The sequence below is a fragment of the Monoraphidium neglectum genome, assembly GCF_000611645.1.
Source record: "Monoraphidium neglectum strain SAG 48.87 unplaced genomic scaffold scaffold00071, whole genome shotgun sequence".
NCBI lineage: Eukaryota > Viridiplantae > Chlorophyta > Chlorophyceae > Sphaeropleales > Selenastraceae > Monoraphidium > Monoraphidium neglectum.
In genome coordinates, this window is record NW_014013557.1 from 33 (window position 1) to 17,956 (window position 17,924).

General features: G+C 62.1%; 3 protein-coding genes across 3 annotated transcripts; 2 read left to right on the top strand and 1 right to left on the bottom strand.

The window, feature by feature from the left end:
- Positions 1–1,881: 1,881 nt before the first annotated feature.
- On the top strand, positions 1,882–6,989 carry MNEG_0806 (hypothetical protein; the record flags this gene model as incomplete). Its single annotated transcript, XM_014050705.1, has 11 exons — positions 1,882–2,127; positions 2,360–2,459; positions 2,603–2,700; positions 3,121–3,294; positions 3,610–3,930; positions 4,202–4,290; positions 4,551–4,997; positions 5,331–5,498; positions 5,838–5,883; positions 6,097–6,564; positions 6,741–6,989. 11 exons carry the CDS (start codon positions 1,882–1,884, stop codon positions 6,987–6,989), a joined length of 2,406 nt encoding a protein of 801 aa, XP_013906159.1.
- A 1,509-nt stretch (positions 6,990–8,498) lies between these two features.
- On the top strand, positions 8,499–10,359 carry MNEG_0807 (carnitine/acylcarnitine carrier-like protein; the record flags this gene model as incomplete). The annotated part of the gene is made up of 6 exons (XM_014050706.1): positions 8,499–8,601; positions 8,760–8,852; positions 9,160–9,326; positions 9,572–9,676; positions 9,938–10,003; positions 10,237–10,359. The coding sequence occupies 6 exons, from the start codon at positions 8,499–8,501 to the stop codon at positions 10,357–10,359; spliced, it is 657 nt and encodes a 218-aa protein (XP_013906160.1).
- A 3,604-nt stretch (positions 10,360–13,963) lies between these two features.
- On the bottom strand, positions 13,964–17,636 carry MNEG_0808 (Beta-carotene ketolase; the record flags this gene model as incomplete). The annotated part of the gene is made up of 8 exons (XM_014050707.1): positions 13,964–14,081; positions 14,330–14,544; positions 14,734–14,742; positions 15,823–15,964; positions 16,213–16,319; positions 16,755–16,843; positions 17,130–17,317; positions 17,479–17,636. 8 exons carry the CDS (start codon positions 17,634–17,636, stop codon positions 13,964–13,966), a joined length of 1,026 nt encoding a protein of 341 aa, XP_013906161.1.
- Between the last annotated feature and the right edge of the window lie 288 nt (positions 17,637–17,924).

Here is a 17,924-nt window from a genome sequence, read left to right on the forward strand (position 1 = left end):
GTGGCCATGGGCGTTATGTGCGGGCGAGCAGCGTCTGTCTGCCACAGGTCTTGGATGCTGTCTGGTGTGATCTCAAGGCCCGGGCGCGTCAGCGCCCCGGCCACCGCTTGCAAGGTGCGCTCGCAGACCATCGTGCGTACCTCAATCCGTTCGCACGCACGCGCGCGCAGTGTGCTCCTCTTACCCGCGCTCAGATCTTGTGATCCAGACCCACGCAGAGGAGGACTTCCTATTCAAAGACCTCACACGTCTACGGTCAGCGAGACGCAGCCGGCGGATTCAATAGCAATTGGTTTTAGGAGCCAGTTGTTTGCTTGCAAGCTGAGGCTGCCGGCATCCATGGTATACACCGAGACTTGGACGTGTGGGACCGCGCGCCACAATTGGGGGGTGCATGGACGCCCATCCGCGTCGCGGGCGCATGTTGAGCCGTGATTACAATATGGACGTGCGGGGTATACACATCGTACGTGCGTGCTGCCGCGGTGCAGCAGCCGCGCACTGCTTCTACATGCTTGGCTGCCCTCCACGTCCGCCACGGCATGCACATCCCCTGCATGGTGCATTCTTCTCGGTTTTGCAGACAAGCAGATGAACCTGGCTGGCGCCAACAAGTGATGCAGGAGACACACCAAATGGCATTCGTCAAACCAGGGCCGCTTTAACGCCGACCTGCTACGCTCCGTCACAATCAGGGCTCAAAATCGCCTGTGCTTGAGCCACGCTGGGTGATGGCGGGAAACAAGTTGGCGCCACACTGGAACGCGGGGCACCTCATATAGGCATAGAGCCTTGCACTTCGCGCCCCACCCAGTGCGGCCTCTGCCAGCAAGTCACGCATGGCTGGCCAGCTGAGGACGGCCACTGCCTGGGGGCGGGGCATTGAAGTTGGAGCCTGTCAACACCAGTTTTCATGATTTGGCAATGCTGGTGCTTGCTCTCCATCCTTCACCATCCATCGCCAACACTTGACCTTTTGTTGACACAGCTGGGTGCTCTGTTTGGTCTTCCGTGTGATGAGTGTTGCAACGGGATGCGTCCCAGGAGCCACTGCGCCACAACGATTCTGATACTGTCGTCAACTGCAGCTTGTAAGATATGACATAATAAACTGTATGTGCTGCCTGAATTGACGATGATTTTGACGGCGTAGCAAGGGATGAGACGGGGCGGGCTCGTCGCCATTTCAGTTGCAAAGCGGTTGGGTGTGCAGCTGCCTAGGCTGGTGTTGTTGCTCTTTTGTGTAAGGGATGCGGATGCTGAGTTGTATCTTCGCATAATTTGATCCCTTCATTGCTTGCCAGACTTGCAGGATCTCGGCACGGATGATCTAGTGTGTCATAAGGTTATGTTTGCTGTGTCACCCCAAATGGGATATTTCTACCATATACATTTTGGCCGCAAGGGGCCCTAGATTGCGGGCAATGAGGATCCAGTTCACTCTAGGAGGGGTGTGTCCCTCCTCAGGCGAGCGAAAATGATGCATCAGGCAGAATATAGAAAATCGGATGGCGCTCTCGCATGACCTGCATATGACAGCGCGGCATCATGTGCGACCGATTCAACTGCACAAGGGCTGCACTGCGCCGACGCCACGCCCAACCCTTTGCGCCTACGGCGCTACGCACAGGCCTGCTCAAGGACGCCTGCGGTCTGCCCTTCGGCTGCCTGATCGAACCGCTCGCGACCCCAGCCGATGGCCTGCCCCTCTGCGCCGCCGCTGGCCCGTCCCCGCTGCCGCTCCTCGCGCGCTGCCGCCACTGCTATGCGTATATCAACCGCTTCTGCGAGCTGGCAAGCGGGGGGTTCACATGCAGCCTGTGCGGCAAGGCGACGGGCCTGGGGGGCGGGCCTGTCGCGGCGAGGTACCTCAAGCAGCTGATGGCCCGGGATCTGCTGCCTGAGCTCGCCTGCAGTGTGTACGAAGTTGACGTTGGCGACGCCGATGACCGCGCCGCGGCCGCGGCCGCCGCCAGCGGCGACGCACGCGACGCGTGGGCAGCGGCGGCGGCGAGCGGCGGCGGCGGGGGGCCGCTGCGAGGGGTAGGGGGCGGCAGCGGGCTGGGGCGGGCGCCTGCGTATATTGCAGTCGTGGACGCAGCCGGGGACGAGGACTTTCTTGACCTGGTGAGTCTGCGATGGTCACATGTGATGAAAGCAACCCGTGTTTGCAAGCAGCCGGCGCTGGGCAAGCCGTGGCGTCAGAATCTCGCCCAGCCTCTAAGCGGCCAGCATAACTTCATCGTGTGCCCTTGACGCTGAGGCGCATGGCCCCATGACTGCTGCAGCTTTGCTCGCGCCCCCGCTCCAGCCCTGCCGCCTTCGTCCCACCCGCGCCCTCCCATTCCCGCCCCGCCAGGTGCGCACGTCCCTACTGAGCGTGCTGGACGCTCTGCCCCGCACTGCGCTGTTCGGACTGGTCACGTTCTCAGACCGCATCGGCCTCTGGGATGTCAGAGGTGCGGGCGTGCTGCTGATATCAGCTCATTGTGGAGGGTCGGGCGGCTGAAAGGAAAGAGGTGACTCGCAACGCGCGCGACCATTGGGCTAGCACGCGCGTCGACGGCCGCACGCACTGGGTCATCCTCCCCACCCAACCCAGGCGGCGCGCCGCTGGTGCGCTGCCTGCCGGTCCTTGAGGGCCAGCCGCTGTTGGTGCCGCTGGAAGACGTGCTGCCGCTGGCGGCGCTGCTGGCGCCGGTAGGGGCGTTCAGAGAGCGGCTAGCTCAGGTGAGGCCGGGCGGCTGGGCGCGGGATTCTGTTGGTCCCTCGAAACAGGAGTTGAAAGGGACAGCGGTCCGGGAGGCGCCGGCGTCAACCTTGCGCAATTCAGTGCTGCTTGCCTAAGCGGCCACCTTTGTCTTGTTGTTGGTGCTGGTTTCAAAGCAAGCAGATTTCGGTCGTGGTGGCGCGGTTCTGCATGCTTGGCGTTGCGCAACAGTAGCGAATGAGATGCTGGCGGCGGTAGCGGTGGGGATTGGTCGTGCCGGTTGTTCGGTGGAGGACTGTGAGCGAGTTGGGCGGTGATGTCACGCATTTGGCCTTGGCGGGGTTGCCAGCGGTGGTGGTGAGCCTGATGATGCGATGACATCCTGCCGACCCCTGGCGCCGTTGCACCAGGCGCTCGACCTCATCGCAACAGAGGCCCCCATGCAGCCGCCGACGCTGCAGCCGCCCAGCACGGAGCGTAACCGCAGCCACAGCCCCGACCGTGTGGGGCCCGGCGGAGGCGCGGACGAGGGGGGGCAGCGCAGGGCACTGGGGCCCGCGTTGCAGGCGATCATTGAGTACCTGGTGGGTTTTGGTGGAAGGGGTTGTCTTGGTGGTGGGAGGAGTGAGGTTGCTGGACGGAGGTGGGAAGGTGGGGTTTTTTTATTGACCATGGGGCGAGAGTCGATGAGTGAGGAGGCATATGTGAAAACCTTTCTGTGTCGGGGCCAGGGTGCTGCCAGTGGGGCGCTGTTGGACTCCGAGGCAGGGCCAGAATTGCTGTCAGAGGTCGCCAGAGGGTCGCCTTGATCGGTGTTGAGTCGTGTGTTCCTGTCCCGCATGCTCCGCCCTAGCAAGGCAAGCCCACACTTTATGACTCGCAACCGTCGTGCCCCGCAGGACGCTGCCAACGCGCCGCCTACAGGCGCGTCTGGCCACGCGCCCCACGCGCCGCCGTTCCTTGGGCAGGCCCACCTGCTGCTGATGATCTCAGGGCCTTCCAACATCGGGCCCGGCCGCACGCTGCTGCCAGAGTCCGAGGTAGCCGCGGCCGCGGCCCCGCATTCGGCAGGCCTGACGGGCGAAGGCGGGGCCGACACGGCGGGCGGCGGCGCGGCCGCACGGAGCCGCGCGTTTTACGAGCAGGCGGCGGTGGCAGCGGCGAGCGTGGGGGCGTGCGTCGACGTGTTTGCGGTGGCGGGCGTGACGGTGGGGCTGCAGGTGGGCCGCGCGGGCTTGGCGCTCTCTTGCATTCTGAGCGCCCGCACAGGCCGCTAGTGGGAGGCGCTGGGTGGGTTCTGCTTCTGCCATGGAGCGTGTTGCCCAATTTGGCAGCAAGCTGCCCGGCACTCGTTTGTGAATGCCCTGCGAGTGCGGCGTGCCTTCGCCTCAATTGCCCCACGGAACTTTTCCCTTTTTGCCAACGAAAACCCTCCTCCAGCCCTGAACAATCGGCATCTCCAGACAATCACCACCCACTGCCCCCCTGCAGCAAATGGAGCCACTGTGCAGCGCAACCGGCGGCTGCATGTTCCTTTACCCGTCAGCAGAGTCTGCCTCGCTGCCGCAGGACCTCGTCAGGTGCGGCACGCCCCTGCACACAGCCCCCCAGCCTCACCGCCGACGCGCCCCCCCTCCTTCAAGCAGCTGCTGCCCAGCCGTCTCCTCCCAGGCTTTGTACTTTTCAAATGACTGTCGCCACCATTGGAATCTCAACTCTCGCCTCTGTTGCGGTGGGGCTTTCTTTACCCCACAAACTCCCTGTCGTCCTGCCCGCACGCAAGCAGTCTCCCAAGTGTCAACCCCTCATGCGTTCCCAAACCGCCCCTCCACCCACACAGGCGTCTCGCCGCCGGCCGCGGCTACGGCGGCCTCCTGCGCGTCCGCACATCCCCCTCGCTCCGCGCCGCCCGCTGCTACGGCCGCGCCTTCGCCGACGGCGGCGGCGACGCGGGGCTGTTTCACGTGCCCTCGGCCGACGCGGGGACGGCTATCCTCGTCGACCTCGAAAACGTCGAAGCCGGCGTTGTCGACCAGTCTAGGGAGGCCCTGAACCGCCCCGTGTACGTCCAGGCTGCCTATCAGTACACGCGAGTAGTGGGGGTGCCGCTGGGCAGCGGCCTCGCGGGCAGCCGTCCGGGCAGCACACAGGCGCTGCCCGTGGCCGCGGACCAGGGCGGCGGTGGCGGCGCGGGCGGCAGCAGCGCGAGCCTTGCGTCGATGGCGGGCGGCGGCGGCGGGGCGCGGCCTTTTGAGGTGCAGCGGCGGCTGAGGGTCGCCACTTTCAGGTGAGGGTCGCCGCGGGCAAAAGGGGGGTGGGTTACGGTTCGGCGCGGGCGCGTGGCGGAGGCGCGTGATGTTTGTGCGGCGCGGCTCGAAATCTGCCAGCGCGCGTCACTCGAATGTGCACGGCCACCCCAGGGAGGGGCACCCTGTTGAAAGAGTCATGCATGCACTCGCGCAGGCCCTCACAGCTTCTATGTGTCTCCGCTCGCTTCTGATCGCCTCCAGCCGCTTGGCTTGGCCCTGTGCTGCTGCACCTGGGATGTTCATGTCACCTTGCCTGTCTTGTCTGCTAATGCATGAGGTCGGAACCGCCGCCCGCCACTCAAATATCAAAGGCTGTCGCAGGCTCACGCGCCAACTGATATCTACGCGGCCGTCGACGCCGCCGCCACCCTGGCGGCGCTCACCCACAAGATCGGTCGCGCGGTTACGCAGCAGGGGGTGGTGCAGGCGCGGCCGGTGCTGCGCGACTGGCTCGTCATATTCGCCGCCAACCGCCACAGGTGCGCGGTGGCGCTGGACCTGCGGCCTGATAGCATTCTTCGACCCTTGGGTGGGTTGTGATATGCGGGCAATGACAGGGAGTCTCCTGCTTGATGTCCTATTCTGAGTTGACTAGGCAATCGAAGATGCAGAGCAGAGGTGACGGTCGCAGAGGACGGGGGCTGCGGGGTGCAGGGCCGGCCCCGCTTGTGCTGCTGACTTCAGCAGCGCAGGGGCTGGATGTAGACAGAGCGGATGGGTGATCCTTGCGGATGCCGACGGGATGGCGGCACCCGTGTGCGCTCCTGTGGAGCTGCCATGCCTGCTGAGGGCCGCTGCTCTCCTTACCCCCTGTGCAGGAACCTGCACCCCAGGGCGTCGGCGCAGGAGTTGCTGCAGATGCCGGTGGGGCTCAAGGGGCAGAGGTTGGGGGGAAAGGCGCGCCAGGGCAGCTGCGGCGCAATCCAAGGGAGTCTGCCCGTGTCCAGCCTATTCGCCTGCGCTTGATACTTTCAAGCCAATTCCACCTGCTGTCGCCACCAGACCGTGCTGCCTCCCTTCCAATCATCACCCTCCCCACCTCCACGCGGCCCTGCCCCCCCCCCCCCTCCCCCCCAGATCGACCTGTCCTTCCCGCAGCACCCCGCCCTCCGCCCCCTGCCCCGCGCCGTCTACGCGCTCCTCCGCAGCCCCCTCCTCTCCCCGGCCGCCCAGGCCCACCCCGACCTCACGGCGTACCTGCACCACCTCTGGGGCGGCCTGCCCGCGCGCGAGCTCTCGCGGGCCGTGTACCCCGAGCTCTCCGCCTGGGCGGGTGCCGACTCGCTGATCGCGACCGGCCTGGACCTTTCAAAAGCGTCGCTGACGTCATCGGGACGTCATCGGCAGCCGCCGGAGGGTGATGGCGGTGGTACTGCGGCGGCGGGGGCTGGAGAGGCGACCGTGTGGGTCCTGGACGCGTACATTCTGATATTGGTGCTGTACAAGCAGGGGATCACCAGCATCGGGCAGCAGCAGCAGCAGCAGCAGCAGTGGGCGCCACCCACCACAAGCCTGCTGTGGCAGACGATCGCCAAGACGCGGCAGGTGGGGTGCCACGGAAAAGCCCTTATGCTGGTCGCTGCAGCACTGCGTTTGCATGAGCGGGGCTGCTGCGAGCAAGGCCTCAACTGCTGCGCGTCAAACCATGATCAAACCATGCGCGGTCCAGCAAGTCGAGTATCTTGGGCCAAAGGCAATCCATTTGCACCCGTGGCCCCCAGGCACGCCGCGTGACGCCTCACGTGGAGGTGGTGGCTGAGGGCAGCGAGGGCGCGGCGCTGTTCGAGTCGCTCCTGATAGACGACCCAGACCCGGAAGAGGAGGGGCAGGATGCGGGCGCCGGCGGCGACGCCGGCGGCGGCAACCACGGCGACGGCAGCAGCATGGGGCGGCCGCCGGCGCAGCTCGGCGGCCGGGCTGGGTTTGAGCAGCACGTCCGGGCGGAGGTGGCGCTGCAGCTGCAGGGATGAGGGTGTGGTCTCCCACGGCGGTGCTCCTGCTAACCAGGAGCCTCGGCTGCTGTGCTTGCTAACTGTAACGCAGCATTCCATGGGCAGCTGGTTTTGCTGCTGCTGACGATGCTGCTGAGCTTGGTGAGAAGCGGGCGCGATGTAGCGGGGCTCCAAGTGCGCCGAAGAGGCCAAGAAAGCTGGCGAATGCCTTCAAACGTTTGAAGAGGCGCAGCGTCCCTACGTCGTGTGAGAGGAGTGTGACACGGCCCAAGCTGACTGACGGCCGGCCCTTCCAAGGCAAACAGCTCAGCATCATTGTGCGCATGTGCGGCACGCGGCCGAGCGCATCCTTGAGATGAGCCTGCCAACCTGCGTGTAGCAACCATGCTGGCGAAGGCCAATCACGGCCTTTGCCAGCATGATTGTATGGGCTGTGGGAGTTGAGGGCGCCGCCGCTGCGACGCATCGGTGCGTGATGTCCTGCATAAACCATTGATTAGCGCTGCAATTGTGTTGCTCGATCTCGGCACGCACCCTCAGCATGCCCTTGCCAAGTGCAAGGTCACACATGAACGGAGGACGGGCGTGGGAAGAAGGGGGCTGCCTTGGGAGGAAAGGTGGGTTGCCGCAGAAAGTCGGGCAAAATGAGGGCCGAGTGCAGCCCCCATAACAGAGTAGCCCTCCACACACACACACGCATGCGGCACGCACGCACGCACGCACGCACGCACACGCACAGACACACACACACACACACACGCACAGACACACACACACACACACATACATACACACACATACACACACACACACATGAACACACACACATTTCAACCCTGCGATCAGACTGCCATGCCGCAGTGCCGTAAGGGGCCCAGACGCTTTCCGAATGCAGATCTCAATCTTCAGGTTGATGGTGGAGAAAACACATACATAAAAAGCCGTAAAACAATTTTTTTTGTGCCTAGGCCGCTGTATGCTCTTTCTTTTCGAAAAAGTTCCAAGGCCTCGTGGCCGAGGACGCATTGTGCGAGGCCTGGCAGGCCAAAATGCACAACGCACCGGCAGCTAGCAGTCTAGACGCACTGGCGGTAGTCAACTCTGTGCAGGCCGTCCCCGCGCCAATGTCGCAAGATGTGCAGCAGGCGCACGCGCCCAATAGCAAGGGAGTGACAATGGCCCTCGATCTGGCAGCAGGCACAGCGGCAGGCACGGCGCAGCTACTAGTGGGGCATCCATTTGATACAATCAAGGTGAACAGCAAGGCGCCGCAGTCGGCGCCAGCACACCACGCTGTGCTGGCACTCACATGGACATGTGGGTGCGCACATGGCTCATGCGCACGCAGGCTGTGCCACCGGTACGGCAATGGCAAACAGCCAGAAAAACCCAGGAGTACGCACCTGATACAGCCTGGGCCGGATTGCATCCAGTGTGGTTTTTCGCGTAGGGAGCGCCCTTGTCAAAAGGCAAGTATTGGGTGTCCTGACTTGCTCTCAATTTTGCCTGCGCTCCTCACAGGTCAAAATGCAGAGCCAATCTGCGGCGCCCGCGGCGGCGCAGTTCCGAGGCCCCCTCGATGCCGCGCGGCAGACGCTCGCCAAAGAGGGCCTGCGAGGCTTCTACAGGGGTGAGCGCCGCGCCCTTCGGCATCGACAGCGAGGGAGCCGACGGACCCAACCAGCACCCTTCGTTGCGCTGCAGCCGGGGGCGCAAGGATCTTTTGTAAGGCTGCCCTCCAGCCGCTCACTCCACACTCATCCTCATCCTACGCCTGTTTGCGTGCAGGCATGGCCGCGCCCTTTGCTACGGTGGCGCTGTTCAACGCCATCCTGTTCTCATCCCGGGGCCAGGCCCAGGCGCTGCTGGCGCACGAGGATGGTGCGCGCTCGGCAGCCGCGCGGGGCGGGCACGCAGGGGACGCCTGCAAAAGGTTGGGAGCGGCCCTGCAGCGGCCGCCGCCATCCCGCTGCTCTGACCCCTCAGGTTGTAATTCGCTGCAAGCACCTTAGCTGACATCTCCTTGCACAACTCTTTTGGAGTGAGCGCACACACTCACTCTTGCACAAACATACATGTAACATGTTCACACCTGCACAGACGTGAACACGTGCACACACATCCACACGCATATTCACTCACGCGTGCTTGTCCACAAATCCACTTGTGCACGCATGCGGCCGTGCAGGCAGCCCCTTGACGCTGTCAGACGAGCTGCTGTCGGCCCTCGCCGCCTCCGCGGCCGTGTCGCTGGTGGCCTGCCCGACCGAGCTGCTGAAGTGCCGGCTGCAGGCTCAGGGGGACAAGAAGGTGGCGGCGGCGCGGCTGGCGGCGGCGGGCGTCGACCCTGGATCGGTGGGCGCCGCTTGGCCGCTGTCTGCTGCGTCTTGTGCTGGCCGCTTTTGCGCCGGTCTGCAGCACGTGTGGAGAAGCGAGCTCTTGGAAGCGGCGGCGGCAGCTGCGGCGGCAGCGCCTGCGCTGCGCCCTGGGAGATATGCTGCTGGACAGCGCACATGCGCCCTCGTCCTTTTGCCGCGCTGTTCGCCTGGCGCCATCCCAGCCCCACGCCGTCTCCTGTTTCCCTCTTATGATCCTTGCAGGCGGCGCTGTACCGCGGGCCGCGTGACGTGGCACGGCACGTGCTGCGCAACGAGGGGGGCCTGCCGGGCTTGTTCAAGGGGCTGGGCGCTACGCTGCTACGGGAGGTGCGCTCAATCTGCAATTATCCCCTCCAGCGCGTGCCCCTCCTCAAGCTGGGCCTCGTGAGCCTTCCAAGCGGCTTGGGAGGTGCAGGCAGGCGCTCGCACCTCGTCACACGTTTTAAGCAGCTGCAGCAGGCTGGCAGTCGGTCGATTGTCCGTGGGGGCCGGTACGGGCCGCGGCCGCTGCCACAGGGAGGCATCGAGGCCTCCGGCCACCAGTTCCAAGCCGGAGCGCCCCCCCTCCCCCCCCCTTCCTTCCCGCAGTCCTTGGGCAACCTGGCAATGTTTGGGGTCTACCACCTATCCAAGGAGGCCATCGCACACAGTAAGGTGCGGCTCCCGTGGAGCAGGGGTTGCCATGCTGGCGCGCCCTGCATGCCAAGGCGTCAAGCAATGCTGAGCTTCTGCATCTTTGCGCAGCGAGGCACGCCTGTGTGCTTGATTTTGTTGGGCTTCAAAGCCCAGGGCTGCATGGGCCGGGCACCGTCAGGCTGTTCCACCTGCATCCCTCAACAATCACCTGGTGTGTTACCTCCCTCTCCTTCCTCTGTCCCCTGCCTCAGGGCGTCCCCACCAGCTCCCTCGGCTTCAGCGACAACCTGCTGGCTGGCGGGCTGGGAGGCACTGCGTTCTGGCTGGCCTGCTACCCGACTGACATCGTCAAGTCAAAGCTGCAGGTGTCATGAGGATCATGTGGGGTTGGGCGTGTGTGTTCGCCATTGACACCGCTCACTCTCTTGTCTGCTGGTCACTACGGTATTAATGTCCTCGATCCAACAGGCGGTTCAGGAGCCAGCCTGAGAGCTTATTAGGGAAAATGCTGGCTAAAGCTAAGCACACATAGGACAGAAGCTCTGAAAAATCAACATGCACAACAGCAGCAAGGAGGTGCTGCTGTGGCTGTTGTAATACAGCCCACTTTTATCGCAAGTGCATGTTTGAGCAGGGTCGCATGCCTGCTCAACGCTCTACTAGGTGTCCTGCCTGCCGCGCACGTACACATCAGCCCTCCCTCCTGCAGCCGGCTCAGTGCGATGGCCATCTGCGAAATGCCTAAGCAACAGGCGCCACGACGTCTCTCTCTCCCTACAATGTGGTACCCCATCTCCACCACCCTGCGTCGCAACCTGCCCCCCCCCCATCCCCAGGTAGACTCGTACACTGCCCCCAAGTACCGCGGGATGGCGGACTGCGTCCGCCAGGTCATCGCCGCAGACGGCGTTGCGGGGCTGTTCAGGGGATTTGGGCCCGCGCTGCTGAGAAGCTTCCCTGCCAACGCCGTGTGCTTTGCCACATACGAGGCCGTGGCGTCGCAGCTACAGGGCAGGGGGTAGTCAGAGTGACCCGACCACGAGGGCCCGCCTTGCGATGCGACACAGCAGGTTGGGATCTGTCGAGGTTGGTGTTGCGCGTAGCCTAGGCGCACCCCCTGACCTGGGAACTCACTTTCTTGCATGAATGGATTGCACAGCCCTATGCAAGGGCTGCGGATAGTATGGGCACGCACTGCACAGGCGGGCTACAGTGCCGGCCCGCCCCTCGCTCTGGCTACTGGTGGCAACGGCAGGTTGTCAGAGTGTGCGGCAGGCCCATGCATCAATCCCTCATTGCGTGTCCCTGGCTCGTGTGTGGAAGCAATGTTTTCAGGTCCAATCCGCTTGAGCAGCGGCGCGCCGGCAGAGATGTGTGCACTTACGTATGGGCCCACGCGTGGGGGCCCTGTCGAGAACACCGCCGTGGCCTATCGCCCACTGCGTTATATGTAGCGTTGCTCGATTCTGGCCATCTGCCCTGTTTTTGTGGAATCTTCAGCAGCGCGTTGACCTGTCAGTTCTAGAGAATTGCGCACACCCTCAGCATGCACACGCAGCAGCACCAGCAGCAATGAATGCCACCAATCGCTCACAATGTCGCTTGCTTGAAAGCGGCCCTGTGCTAAGCAGAACAACCACATTGCCACCTCGCATTTTTGAAAGGTCTAATTGCCCCATGTAAGCCAGCCAGGATGACATTCTAATTTTACTTCTGGGAATCATATGTGTAACAGACCAGCTGCGTTTCTTGTTCCGAAACGGCGGGCGCGGCGATTTTCAAGGGTGTGATAGGTGCGTGTCCAAGGGTCAACAAGCACGTCCACACTCGTTTGAGGCGACCACAGGGGTGACCACAGGAGTGAAGGCGCCGCATTGATTGCCGTGTGCTGCTGCGTGCAGCCAGCTGCAGCTGCCCTGCAGCGCTGTGCTGTGGCAGTGTGCTGCCTGCTGTGCGTGGTTGTGTGCTCCTGCAGCCACCAGCCTGTGTGTTGCAGCGCTATCTGAACCCGGCACGCGCCTGCGCCCCCCCTGGACCTAGAAAAGAAAGGACGCTTGCTTAGTGGGCTTCCTGCTGAGAGGGCCCCTGGTGTCCAGCTTCAATACTGTCATGCCGAGTAGCACAACAAAGTGGTGCCGTGTTAGTGTCTTTTCAAGTGATGCCCTCTACACAGTCAAATCGCACACGTTTATACAGGACTCTGCCGCCGCGCGAGGACTCTGCCGCCGCGCGACTCAGGAGCGCAGGGTGTTCATGCGCATGCGCATGCATTTGAAGGGCTGTACGCCCGGCAGCCTACCGGGCCACCGGCCTCACACCACTTGCCGTGGGCACTTGGCAGCACAGTGGGTCGCTCCCAGATGCAGAATGGGGTGCAGGGCGCTATCCCCAAGGGCCCACCAAGATAAAATCGTGCCCGCTTTCTGCCATCAACAGCCACATGTAATGTATGGTGGCGGATGCATTGGGCTACGTACATTGGGTACAAGGGCAGGTCGCACGGCGCACGCGGGGAAACAGGCCGTCTGTTGGCGGGTCTGTAGATGCGGGATATTGCGGACGAGGAAGTGCTTTTCAAGGTTTGAGGGGTAGCATCACGCCTGTGCTAGCCTAGGCGCCCACGGGATAGGGGTGCAGCAGCATTTGCGAGGTTGTGCAGTGGTGACGAGCAGGCGCGCAAGCACGGCGGTGGGGGTCAGGGTTCAGGGACTGGGACGTTGTGGGACGTTGAGAAAGCAACAATTACACATTGCTCAGGGTTTCAACTCATCTCTTGCATAACGGCTCCCCCGGCGCCTTTGTGGTACCTCCACCCTCTGCATGCTTAGAAAACGTGCTGCATCTGCGACAAGCCGCAGAGATGCGCCTAGCTGCTTACAGCCGCCGGCAATTGGTTTGCAATTGTTGCACTCCAAGCACACCTGTTGTCATCAATCAGTACTTTGTGTGGGCATACTGACTACTTTTATAAAGCCACAGAAGATTTGCAAAAGCTGATGTGGACATTTTTCCAATCTTTCGTCAATTGCTGAACGTTGTGCTGCCACTGGTGTGGTAGTGGCACTACCACTAGTACCTCCACAAATCCCTCCACAGAAGCGGGAAGTACAATTGCATTACTTTAGCCGTATGCATTCACATCTATAGGCATATTAAATCTCTGTGCACATGCAGTTTGATGCAAGTATGGCGCTGTTACATGTCAGCTACTAGTAGGAAACGCATGAATCACAAACAAAACTGAGTGCATGGGTGCTGCCGCCGTCAGGTGGGCCTGGGCCTGACAGCAACAGCTGGGTGTATGCAATGTGGGCAATAATGGAGCATGCAACTTTCAAGTCAGGCTAGTTGTGTGCATTTGCGTATCTGGAGCAAACACAACTCCTTGAATTTTATACAGTTGGGGAGGAGCGTGTCTGATACAGCCTCTTCCCATGCCCACCTTGCGGGGCAAGACGAAAAACAGCAGGGGAATCCACCAGGCCCAAACCCCTGCTTGCGCGCCTGGTCTCTTCAACTGCCACGTGTCATGCCGCCTGACCTGTTCAATCCACGGCTGCTGGACACAACGGCAACCCACCGATGCGCGTTCTCTCGCATAATGGATGCAGCGAGAGTCGCTGCTGGCCACCTCAACCAACTCGGCGTCAGGAAAGACACGCAGCTGTCAAAGGTGGGGCCAGCTGAATGGCAGCCGTACCCCCTCAATCGACAAACGTGCAAGGCGCCCAAACAACAGCTAGGATGCGGTCGTGCCGAACACTCTTATGACCTGGTGTCACGCCGAGGTGCTGCTGCAATGGTCAAGACGGCCGACCTGTTGCCCATCCTCACTGTGCACCTTGCAGCACCACCTGTACCCGCCTTGCGCCAGCCACATGCAGCAAGCAAGGAGCGCAGGCATCTCCCAACTTAAGCACCGGCCTTAGTCTCACAGCCTCGTCAGTTCAAGGCGGGGCCGACCCTTCGCCGCACCGCCTACTCCCATAGCAGGCGCTGCTTGCCAGGCGGCTGCCGTGAGAACTTGCCCTCGGCTTCCAGGCGCCGAGTGATGCCCTTGCACACGTGCAGCTGCCACCAGGGGGCGTACGGCCACCTGAATACGTCATAAACCAAAAAATGACAGGCCGCACATTTGTGGGTCGTGTTGCGCAACACGAGAAAGGGGGGAAAGCCCGCGAGCCAACAAAAGGAGGCACAGGAGCCAACCACATGCCGCTGCTCGTTGTCCTCGTCATCACACCCTTTGGCCCCCCCACACACAAGAGTGATGCCTGCGCACATGATGCCTCCGCCCGAAATACCAGCGCGCCGGCTGCCCGCCTGTGCAGTGCACCACCCCACCTGTGGTGCTCCCAGTGGTACCCAAACTGGTAGCACTGCAGGAAGCTGAGCAGCGGGTGCCCGTCGAACGAGTGGCTCTTCTGCCAGCCCATCTCCTCCTTGCCGTCGCGCGGCAGGTGGGGCAGGTAGGTCCCAAAGTAGAAGAGCCTGAAAGCGGCCAGGATGGGGGCGCCCGCCAGGTAAACGACCAGGTTCCAGTAGGTCACGCCCAGGGACTGGGAATTGGAACGGACAGGACAGGACGGGACAAGGTATGACTCGTTACGACGGGGATTTTAGGGAGACATGGGAGGGGTGGGCGATTGAGGTGGAGGGATGCACGCCCAGGGTCGGTGGAAGGGGGACGGGGGAATGGAGGGGGACAGGGAACAGGGGGACAGGGGCCGTGGGTCCCTGTGGCGCACCCCCTTGGGCTGGGGGGACAAGGGGAGGGGGGAGCGGTGCGAAGCAGAGGAGATGCAAATGTGCAAGAGATACGGTCGCTCGCAAAGCGGGGCAAGAGAACGCCTGCATGGGGATGCATGCGTGGAATGGAAAGGCCACACAGGTGTACCACGGAGGGGGCTCTATGCAGTGAAGCATTCGCGGCCGGCCGATTTAAGCCGCTGCCCGGCTGCTGTGATCCACAGCTCCTGTCCCCCACATAGCATCCCCCATGAGCGCCCTGGTGACGTTAGTGATGTCAACCACGTTGTGCTTAGAGAGTTGCGCTAGGGGGTTGCACAATAAACTGCCCGCATGCTTGCTACAGCTACAGCTCAGGATCTAGGCTGATTGACTGTGTGAGCCCATAGGTGCAACCGTTCATTCATGTGTATGTGTGCCAGTGGGGTGGTAGCCCTTGAACCGCCCCCCTTGCAGATGCACCTCCCGGTTTCGAGATAACGGTAGGCTGCGAACTGTCGGTCATCTCCATCGCAATGGGTTGGAATGGCAAACACACATACGCAACCCAAATGTTCTGTTGTTGGCAGCAAATCACTCTTGACTGTCTTGGCATTTAGCCATTGCAAGGCTTGGTTAGAAGCCCCAGCTTCACTGGGTGCAAGTCAATGGGATGTCCTAGTGATTCGGCCCGAGCGACCATGCGCGCAGCTAGTGAGTGCCCAAGACTATGCCCTTGGAACCCAGTTTCGGCATCCCACGAGCATGCTGCCAGCTCGTAGGCGCCCAATCCACCCAACTTTCACAGCCAGGCCACCTCAACCACGCATGGAACCAGTGGGTCAAACGCTGGTCAACCCCCAAAGGGTTTGCTGGGGGTGCAGCACCTCAGCAGTTCACAGGGGCCTAGACACACCATACCCTGGCAGCCACCACATACTCATGCACCATTGTTGAGCCCACAGAGAGCACTGCCACTATCACCAATCACAGCCCATTTCGCAAGCAAGAAGGGCTGTTAGTTAAATTTTGCAGCGGGCGCTATGTTGATTTTGCAACCCCCTACGCAGAACGAGGTTGCCCTGCACCAACCGGGCCGCCACCCCAACCCCCTGAACCCAGCCCAATATGTCAACATAGTCGTACACCACGAGCCCCTCCCATCCCCCCTTCCCCTCCTGCACCTGCAGCAGCATGGTCCAAGCAAAGATTTTGGCAAACTGCAGGGGCGTGCTGTAGCCCAGCATGAACCTGTTGGTGGTCGTAGTGGTGATGGTGGCGGTGGTCGTATGGGAGGCGGTGGTGTGAGTCGTGGGAGAGGCGAAATGGATGCAGGGCAAGCAACATCATGGCGTCCATTGTGCAAGGCAGCCCTCTCACAAGCTTCTGCAGAGGCATGTTGCGTCGAAATCAGAAAGTGCCAAGCAGCTGCCGGCCACCCCATCCTGCAGCGGCTCTGCAAGTGGGCTCAGAACATGCGAGCGCGTGCACCCGCGCACCTGCAGAACCAGGGCAGCAGCGCGGAGTTGCCGCTGTGGAAGTCGGGGTCGTCGTGGGTGCCGGTGTAGCCGTGGTGCTCCCAGTGCTTCTTGTGGAGCATCCCATACTGGTGGGGTCAAGTATGCGCGCGGTTATGCATATGTGAGTGTGTGTGTGTATGTGTGTGTGTGTGTGTGTGTGTGTGTGTGTGTGTGCGCGCGCGCGCACGCGCGCGTCCGTGCGTGTGTGTGCGCACGCGAGTGTGTGCACGCATGCGCGTGTGTTGAGTGTGGTAGCGCCCTGGATGAGGGCTTGGCATTCTAAAGCTTTAGATGACCCTTCACTTTGCGAGTGGCAGCAAGGCCGCCATCAAACGCCATAAAAGCAGCTGGCCGGGAGTGAGTCTATACCACAGCAGGGTGCAGCAGCGGCGGCGGCGCGGCACAGGTGCACCAGCTCATACCCTGCAGACCTCCCACTGCTTCTGTTTAGACCTTGCCTCACCCCTAGCTGCAACCTGCCCCCGTCCCCAAGCCCTGGCGAGCGTGTGGCCCCTGCTCACGTCAAACCAGGCGTAGAGCGAAATGGCCAGCCACCCCACTGCATCGTTGAGGCGGCGCGACCTGAAGCACACAGTGCCGTGCATGGCGTCTGCAATGCGTACAGGGATGAGGTGGAGGCAACGATGCTGCGGTCGCCTCGCGGCTCGGCGAGGGTGACCTGCGATCCAATGCCTCGTAGAATGCTGCCAAACCACTCCACGGCCTGCTGCTGTAGCATGCCTTTCACAATTCAGATCCACAAGAACATGAACAAGAGTGTCACCCACGCAGCCAGCCGCCGCTCTGCCCATAACCCCAGCCTGTGCGCATCGTCACCCCGTTTTTGCCGCGACCGTCACCGCTGCCACGCATGTAGCCCGCTTAACCACTCTCACCGTGGGTGGTGATGAACAGTCCTGCGCTGGCAAATTCAAGGCCAAAGAATGTCCCAACGATGTCCCACCACGGAGAGCGGCCGGGGCCGTCCAGCTTGATGCCCCACATGGCGTGTGAAAAGAGCAGCGCCCACGAGCCAATCACCGCGGCCGCCACGAGAAGGCCAGCCGCGTCACTGCGGGGCGGCCTACGGAAAGGGTGCGACGCATCAGATGTCTGCACAGCAGCGCGAGCAGATGTGGGCGGGCCGGCTGCAACAAAAGGGCAGGATGCTGCGCACTCAGTGCGCGCAGCAATCACTCCTGATAGGCCGGTCTCTCCCACCAACAGGACGCTGCTGTTGCCCACCTGTACAGCATCTTTGCATGGTTGGAAGGGTCATCCTTCCTCTCATCTGGCATGGGGTACTGCTTCCCCCATGCCTCCAGCTGCGCGTCGTCGGCACTCGCAGCAGTGCGCTGCGTGGCCTGGTCCAGCGCTGCAGCGACGTCGGAGGCAACCGCCATGCCTACGGCTGCCCCAAGCGAGAACTAACGTAAATACGCCTTCTCAAGACACCGTAGGGCTGCCGCGCATCAACTTTAAGTTTCAGCACGGCGCGTGGTATGTGTGGCTCAAAGAGACCGCTGTACAGAGCCAGGACAATCTCTAAGAGCCCGAAGAATTCGTATGCGAAACGAGTAAGAGCGGGTTGATCGTTGAGCACTGATATCGACTCGTGCAGCAGGAGCACGCGTGGAGGGACGATCGCTTCACACCAGGGGGGGGGGGGGTAAAGGGAACGTCCTGAGAAG